At 35.3% G+C, this 9,363-nt stretch overlaps 1 protein-coding gene across 1 annotated transcript; it reads right to left on the bottom strand.

Annotated features, from left to right (window-relative positions):
* Nucleotides 7,661-8,197, bottom strand: LOC109842321. The gene has a single exon (XM_020411214.1). The coding sequence runs from the start codon at nucleotides 8,195-8,197 to the stop codon at nucleotides 7,661-7,663; it is 537 nt and encodes a 178-aa protein (XP_020266803.1).

Raw genomic sequence — 9,363 nt, 5'->3', positions numbered from 1 at the left:
AGAATTACATTCCCTAATAGTGAAAACTCATCATTTTTCAAATATGTCCAAAACCATAAAAACGAAACATACATGTTTTGACATAAACCAAGTTTTGAAACTTTGTAAACTGATTTTATAGACTTAATAAAGTATGTATAAAGTGATATTGAAGTCTATAAACTAATAAAACAATATCTTATCAAAAATACTTATATTTTGATAAAATCAACAAATACGTGTGTGTGTGATTAATATGAGCTTAAAGTATTAACACACAAGTATAAAACCTAAACTAAATATACCCAAGTTTGTGATCTTCAACGAAGCTCTATCTTGGTACACTTGCGGATGAAGCTTGACTTGGATCTTTAACATGAATTGCAAGGCTTCACCCACTACTCCGCCAACCTCCATTGGATTTGATCGTGAATGCGCAATTCCATCCATCCTCCAACTCATTGTTTGTCTAAAATACCTAATAAGAAACATAAACACTAGACAAACAATATTAGGAATTGTTTGTAATCATCAAAACAAGATTAGAAGATATATGCTCATAACATGAGACCTAACAAATAGTGCCAAATTAGCTGGAGCCTGCAAGCTGGCATGACCGAGTGACACATAGGGTAATGAAGATGGTGGCGTTGGACTTGAAGACGATGAGCGCTCATATTCAGTCCAAGCCAAGTGATGGAGGAGATAAAGGCATCCAGCTCGTAGTGTGGAGTAGGAGAGGTGCACCGATATGATTCGAGACGAGCGATGCAGGTGGATAACAAGGACAACAAGATAGGTGAAGGTGTCACGGCGAAGCAGAAGATAGTGAGGATCATGAAGGCATCCAATTAGGAGTGCAGGTGTTCTGATTTGAAGTGTGAAAGAAATAGAAAACTCTAGCGGGAGAGACAAAGTTTCAAGACAACGATGATATATCTTCAAGGGAGTTTGAGAATCAAATCCAAGGTGGAGATTGTTGGGATTTTGTCTTTGATTCTTTGTGTAACTTCATGAGAATTAGATAGGGTTAGAGTTCTATCATGATTAGGAGTTTGGGTTCTATCATGATTAGGAGTTTGAATTCTATTCTAATTAGGAAGTTAGGCTAGAGATAGGGTTTTGATTTCCATATATATATATATATTCTTCTATTGGTGGAGGAAAAACCATGTAGAAAAAGTAAAGATGTAGTAGATGAGAGAGAGAGAGAGAGTTTCGTAGTCTTTATCCGTGCAAAAGATTACAAGGAGTGAGCTTTGGAGAGAATATGAGAGTTGATTATGTATGTGAGGTTAAGAGATTGAAAGACGGGAGTTGAGTGGTTCCTCTTGTAGTTCTCCCTGATACATAGTGAATTTCTCGTATTGTTGCCCCGTGGACGTAGGTCGAAGTTGGTCGATCGAACCACGTAAATCTCGGTGTTCTTTTCTTCTTGATTGTAGTTGTTCTATCTTATTGATTAATGTTAGCTTCCGAGTTGTGCATATCGTGGTAGGCGGGGAGACTGAAATTCCCCAACAACAAGGACCAAGTTGAGAGGGAAAAAGTATGTGGAGCAATTTGAGTATGGCGTCTTAGTACAAGGTCCAAAACATCATTTTAGCCTTCCAAAATCAACCTTAGACTTATCTTGACCACTACCAATATTTAATGAGAATATTGAGAAAATAAAACAATAGTCCTAAGCACGAGGGAGAGAAAATCTCCTACGGTTGAATAAAGGGCATTTGGAGAGACTTATTTTTCGGTCAAAATAGTTTTTAAGTTAGTTTTTTTATATCTATTTGTTTGATAAAATACTAAAGAAGTTAGTTTATAAATCTCATTTTAATTTCTTATACCCCTTCTTTTAAAAAACTAGTTTACAAGTTCACTAAAATAAGCTATGTTTGGCCAAATATATTACTATCTTGCCTAAATAATTTTTATCATTAAAATTAAAAGTCATCAAAAGCTAACGTATCTTAGGGCCCAATTTGGCAAAAGGTTAAGAAAGAGGGACTAAGAAGGATTAACATATATAATTAGCCCATTCCATAACTCAAGAGACTAAATTATTAACCCGTTACATAAGTTTTATTTAACCAATGTGATCATTTTTAGTGTTTGAGAACAGCAATTATTTTGACTATATTCTTTACAATTAGAAGGATTAATTTTTAATTCTTCCAAATAGGAGTATTAGTAAAACCCCCATTTTGAGGGATTAACTCATTTGAATCTCTCTAGAAAGGTTAGCTTAACCCTTCTGTACTTTTTGCGTTTGACAATTTATGGAGGGTTAATTCTCTTTAACCATTGTATATATTTTTTTGTATTTGACAGTTTAAGAAAGGGTTAAGTCTCCATAACCCTTCACTTAACCCCTTACCAAAATGCACCTAAAAGTCTCTAAACGTAAGCCTATCTCACCATAAAGTCAGTCTGATTCTAGCAAAATTTAAATCAACCATAGATAATTACGCTATGATGACGCTTGCAAGATCTTGTTACTTAATGAGGAAGAATTTAAGTTTCCATGGCATAATTATCTCTGGCATATTAGATTTTTGTGCTCTGCGCCTAACAATCTTTAAATAATATACAAATTTAATCCTAGAGATGTAATATGCACTATATAGAACTCATGCACTGACGTATTGTTGCTTTCTTTTCTGAGGAAGACGACCTTTCTATTATTTATATTAAAGATTTTTTTAAAAAAATGTCTAGTGTGGTGTGTCATACTTTTTATCCGGTGATTGGCTTTAACTGTTTTAGACTTTTGTTTCAAAAAACATTGATAGAACATATGGATTATGTATAATATAAACTAAGATATCCAGAGGTTATTCGAAAAATATGAGAGCCTTTTGGACATTTGCTTGCTGAATCATTTTTCTTCTTTCCTGCCACAGATCAATGATAAGATTCTACTGAAGGGCCCATGCCTTTCACTACCGTCAATTTTCAAATACTTAACCTCCTGGCTAAGAAAATGACGATTATGTCACCATGTATTGTTAAAGCATTAATTTATATACGTGTGACACTAGCAAAAGGGATTTATACGTTTTTTTTATTGATGCACAAGAGATGAATAATAAATGTCTAAATACAATACAAGTGAAAAATAATAAAGGTAAAGGACCGCAGATAGGAGGTAAAAACTCGAAATCACGAGTATTGAGAAAAAAAGAGATGAACTTATGAAGCATGTGATTATTTGATCTGATTTACATCAAAATCTACACCATATTTCCTAAGTACTGCAAATCTGCAACCTGCGCACATCAAATTCGGATTCTCTTAACGTACTGGGAGTAATCGTATCCTTTTTGGTGTAAAAAAAACTGTTTTATGGATTTACTCTTTCTCGCTTTTCACTCAAAATAATTTTGAATCCGGATCCTCTCCACTATAAAAAAATTAATGGAGATACCACTATTTCTTTTTTTTTTTGGTAAATGAAAAAAATTTTATTCATCACCAAATGTAAAAATGAATGTACAACAAGAATCTCAACATATGTATGAGATATCAAAACTGACATCAAGAGCTCAAAGAAAATAGAACTCAATCAAACACTCCATAAAGAAATCTCAGCAACTATCAGCAGCTGAAAAATAAGGATAAAAAAACTGCTAATTATCCTCCTCAATGAATATCATAGTGAGATGATCCATTCTCTGTCTTCTGTTTTAAACGAGCCATTGAGAACAAATGAGTAAATGCTGAATTTGAGAGATGATCCATTCTCTGTCTTCTGTTTTAAACGAGCCATTGAGAACAAATGAGTAAATGCTGAATTTGATATCTTTAAAAAGCTGATCAGCTGGCCTTGCTTTCTACTTGAAAATCCTGAAATTCCTCTCTCTCCATATGCTATATAATGCTGTAGTTAGAGCCATCCTTTTAATCCTTTGCTTGAAACCATTCCCCTTCAGTCTACCACAGTACCAATTCACAAGTTGATTCCAATCACAGGACTGCCACTTGAATTGGAGCCAATCCATAACTTTTAACCATACTTCTCTTGAATAGCAGCACTCAAAGAAAAGATGATTTCTGTTTTCAGAACCAGTACACAAACAACAATTGTTAGTATTCACTAATCCTCTTTTAATCAATTTGTCAATAGTGAGCAACCTATCCTAGATTGCTAACCAACAGATAAAGGAGTGACTGGGGAAGTTTGTAGTCTCCCAAACTGTTCTATGCCATGGCACAACTGAAGAATTAGGGGAGAGAGCATTGTACAATGCTGAAATCTGGATTCTAGAATTGTCTGAGCAAGATTGAATGAGCTGCAACAAGTTATTTACACCTCCACAAAAGTTTACAGTTCTAGAATTGTCTGAGCAAGATTGAATGAGCTGCAACAAGTTATTTACACCTCCACAAAAGTTTACAGACTTATCTCTGACTTTCAATATTTTCTTACACATCCATGAGTCCCAGTTTTTAGCTTGAACATGCCATATATCATCATTTTTAAGTATGCACTGTGAATCCATTTGATCCACAGACTTTCTTTATTAACATGGATATGCCACATTAATCTCAGCATAGTTGCCATATTCCAAATTGTTGCAGAATAAATGCCAAGTCCCCCATGTCTTTTGCTCAAACATGCCTTATCCCAAGAAACAAGTGGAATTTTATGCTTCTGGTCTGTTTTGCCCCATAGAAAATTCCTGCACATTTGATCAATCTTCTGCAAGACTCTAACAGGTAAAATATAATTTGAAGTCCAATATATTTGAATGCCAAGTATAGCACACTTGATAACTTGTAATCTGCCAGCAAAAGACAGTTTTGTATTTCAGACATGCTTGTAATTGATCTGAGATTTTGTTTAAAAGAGGAGAACAATCAGCATATGATAAACGTTTGGATATCAAAGGAACCCCCAGGTAATTGATGGGCAAAGCACCCTCTGTGAAATTCAGGAGATTTCTAATCAGACCTTTGGCATATTCATCAACACCACTGTAAAAAATCTTACATTTTTCTGGATTTGCTACCAGTCCTGATACCTCACTGAACTCCTTGAAGCAATTGAAAAGAAGCTTAACAGAATGTATGTCACCCTTTGAAAAGAGGAGGAGATCATCCACAAATATTAGATGAGTGATTTTTAGTTTACCACATCTAGGATGGAATTTAAAAGATCTGTCCACTTTAAGCATATCCAATTTTCTTGACAGGAACTCCATACCCAATGTAAACAAATAAGGAGAGATAGGATCACCTTGTCTCAAACCCCTTTCTCCTTTAAAATATCCATGAAGAGTGCCATTTAAAGAAATAGAGTACTTTGGGGATGTAATGCACACCATGATCCAATTTGTTAAAATATCAGGAAACCCAAGACCTGTAAGCATATCTTTAAGAAAATCCCAATTTATAGTATCAAAAGCCTTCTTGATATCTATACTCATCATAATCCTGGGTGAATTATGTTTTATGCCATAGCTCCTTACAATCTCATGAGCCATCAAGATATTACTTGATATTTGCCTTCCTTTAACAAATGTACTTTGAGCCTCATTTATCAAAAAACCCATTACTGACTTAATCCTGTTAGCTAGAATTTTTGAAATGATCTTATATAGGTAATTACAACAAGCTATAGGTCTGAAATCAGAAGGGGTCTTAGGGCATTTCACTTTAGGGATTAAAAATATGGAAGTAGAGTTTATCATACCAAGGAGCTTCCCAGTTCTGAAAAAATCAAGAATGGCCTGTGAAACCTCATCTCCTATAATACTCTATGCAGACTTGTAAAATGACATATTAAATCCATCGGGACCTGGAGCTTTATTATCATCCATGGAAAAAATAGCATTTTTGATTTCATCCCTAGTCACAGCAGAGGAGAGTGCAATTGCTTGTGCTTCATTTAAACAAGCCCCATTGCAAATGACATTACAGTCAGGCTTTGGAGTAACAGTTTTTGATCCCATAAGACTCTTATAAAAAGAGATAATCTCTTGAATGATTCCCTCACCATCAGTAATCTTGTCACCTGCACTATTATAAAGTAGATTTACTCTGTTAAGATGCCTCTTAGCCTTGATTGAACAATGAAAGTAATTTGTACATCTGTCACCTTGCACAATCCATTGAATCCTTGATTTTTGCTGATAGAAAGACAATTCACACTCCGACAATCTGTTAAAAGTGAATGTGCATTCTTTCTCCTGTGCAATAAGTACTGAATTGAGAGGATCAGCTTGTAGATTGCTTTGAGCTTTATCCAGATTTATCTTTGCCCTATTTACTTGTTCACTTATATTATGAAAATTTTTCCTGTTGAGGTCCTTCAGAGCAACCTTCAAAAGCTTCAGTTTGCTAGCAACAGAGTACATCTTACAGCCAGTAATAGATGTTTTCCAGATAGAAGAGACGGTGGGAATGTAATCTTCATGCTTAATCCACATCTTGAAAAATTTAAAAGGCTTTTTACCTTGAACACAATCATCATAAATTGAAACCAAAGCTGGAGAACAATCTCAGCAACTAGGTTGTAAAAATTCCACTTGACTGGAATTATAAAGATTTAACCAAGCATCATTTACCAAGGCTCGATCCAACCTACTCCAAACTCTTGAGTTTGCTTCTTGCCTGTTATTCCAAGTAAAATGACAGCCTTCTGTTTTCATGTGAGATAGGTGGCAATCATCAATGAAATCCCTGAAATCCATAGTTTCAGTCTCAGTTACCACTGCACCACCCAGTTTATCAGCACTATCAGTGATAGTATTAAAGTCACCACAAAGAATCCAAGGTTTATTTCCAGCAGATATCCTGACTTGATTTAGCTCCTGCCAAAGATCTCTTCTATTTTCCAGTTGATTATGACCATATATTGAAGTTATAAGACAATTAATCTTGCCATCAAAAGATCTAACCAAGCAAGTGATATGTTGAGATGATTGACTGTCAATTTGAACTTCCAGGCTATTAGGATCCCAAAGAAGAAGAATTCTAGCTTTGCTAGAGTTATGATCATTTGAAAACCACTTCCAGGTGTTAGCAATATTCTTAGATACAATAGGCAGTTTACCAGTCTTGATTTTTATTTCAAATAGAGCCATAAAAGATATAGAATACTGTTGAATATGAAGCTTAACAAGATGCTGCTTAGAAGACTTATTTAGTCCTCTAATATTCCAAAAAGAGAAATTCATAAACTTGTAAAGCCCCAGGGATTATCATCCATGTCTTTAAGATAATCAAAAGAATTTCCCAAAACTCTAAGGGCAGATTTCTGCATAATGAGCCTTGACTTTATAGGTTGAGAGCTTATGGAAACACCAACAATTTTATCCTGACTATACCTAACCAGAGAAGATTTACTTACTGAAAATGAGTTCTCAGAAGTTTGCCCAACAGTAGTTTTGCCTGTAAGGTTCTCTGAAACATGCACAGCATGCATAACATTTTCCCCCCTGATCACTCCACTTATCTGAGTTGTTTTATTTCCAGACAGCTTGGATGTATTTTGCAACCCAGAAAAATGCTCTTGTTGTAGAGTTTGAACTGTCATAGCATCATTACCTGCCATTTTGTTCAAATCACCAGAAGCAACATTTCCAGCATTAACAGTCTTCTCTTTTGGCCTCCATATTTGTGTCCTAGGATTTTTCCTGCAATAGGTTGTATCATGTCCCACCATCTTACAATTTTCACATCATTTAGGTTTTAATTCATATATCACTTTTTGATTTATAATCTTTCCATTTGGTCCATGTATAGGAATCAGATCAGGAAGGGGGGAAGGCATATTAACCTCAACCAAGACCCTTGCATATGCCAATCTCTGCTTATTAGCAGTGAGTTTATCAGTGGCAATAGGCCTACCTATATGACTAGCAATCTTGCTTATGGCATTTGAGCTCCAAAGATTCAGTCTTAAACCAGGAAGTTGAATCCACAGGGGATAGATATTTCCATTCATCTTGTCAATATCATCATCATTAGTCCAGACTTTCAATAGTAGGGGCCTTGAACCAAAAAACCAAGGACCATTCATAAGAATATCCTCCATTTCGTATTTGTTTTGAAATTTGAACAAAAACAAACCTGGCTTAAGTATACACAAATCAGGAACTGACCAGTGTGTCCACACCTTTTGAATGTAGCTTTCCATAGTCTTGAATTTGACATTTAGGCCTAAAACTTGACCAATTAAAGAGAATTGCCAGTTTGAGTTACCCTCATTTGACATTTAGGCCTAAAACTTGACCAATTAAAGAGAATTGCCAGTTTGAGTTACCCTCATTCCATTCTTCTTCATTAAAAGCCACAAAATCTAGAATTGCCAGTTTGAGTTACCCTCATTCCATTCTTCTTCATTAAAAGCCACAAAATCTTTTTCTTCAGGGTTAACAAAATTCAGATTCATGCCACTACCAACTTTTCTATTATCGGCAAATAAGCTAGCCCAGCTTTTCTTGTTTTTCCCCTCAAGATTTACTGGAATTTCCTTAGAAATAGGATCCAGAGAATTAATTAGGAGTTTAATAGCATTAGTAGCAACAGAGCTATCAATAGATTTCACTTTTGTTTTCGATGCAACAGTAACATCGTCAAGAACTAAAATCACATTCTCCAGCTGTGATTTAGCATCTAGTGATCTAGCAGATAAGCTTTGATGACAACTAGAAATATCAAAATCAACTTCATCAGCCCAAGAGATCTTACCAGATCCGTAAGCTACAGGGTGTGAATCAGGAGATCCTTTAGCACCGCTAGCATCAGCATCTGATCGAGAACCTTTGAGCTGACGAGAGTGAAATCCGATGAACGTCGGGGACGAAATCTGATCTCGATGAGATCCAGAGGTCGAATCCTTCAAGTTATCTTCCATCAGATCCCGATCCCGATGAGATCCAGAGGTCGAATCCTTCAATATATCCACCATTAGCCTTTTTTTCTTCTCCCCCTTTGGCACTGTTGACCCCATTAGATCCAAGAAATCCTCATCATCCTCCAAGGATCCAGTATCTGAATCAACAGGAAGAAGAGAATTAGAGGTTGAAGCACTAAATCTAATTTTTAGAATTTTTTTCCATTATTTTTCTTTTTTTTTGCCATTTCAATCCCGGCGGGAGCGCAAAATAGCAGGGAAGAATTCGCCTACTAAAATACGCCTATCTAATCGCTCCTAATTTTTCTTATTACAAGTGTTTATTATCTAGTGAAGGATTGTGATTTATTCTTAATCTAACAATTATTATTCTCTCATGAATTGCACACATTCTTGATATTCCAATTTGCATTTAAATATAAAATTATAACAATCCACTAGGCAGTCACGGACTACAATAAATTAATATTTTCTTTACTATTTTTTTGATAGTGGTGAGGATTGAAAATGTTATCTCTCTTCTG

This window comes from Asparagus officinalis, chromosome 5, assembly GCF_001876935.1.
Source record: "Asparagus officinalis chromosome 5, Aspof.V1, whole genome shotgun sequence".
Classification (NCBI taxonomy): domain Eukaryota; kingdom Viridiplantae; phylum Streptophyta; class Magnoliopsida; order Asparagales; family Asparagaceae; genus Asparagus; species Asparagus officinalis.
The sequence above is the reverse complement of the archived record's forward strand: the minus strand, read 5'-3'. Positions and strand labels throughout refer to the sequence as shown.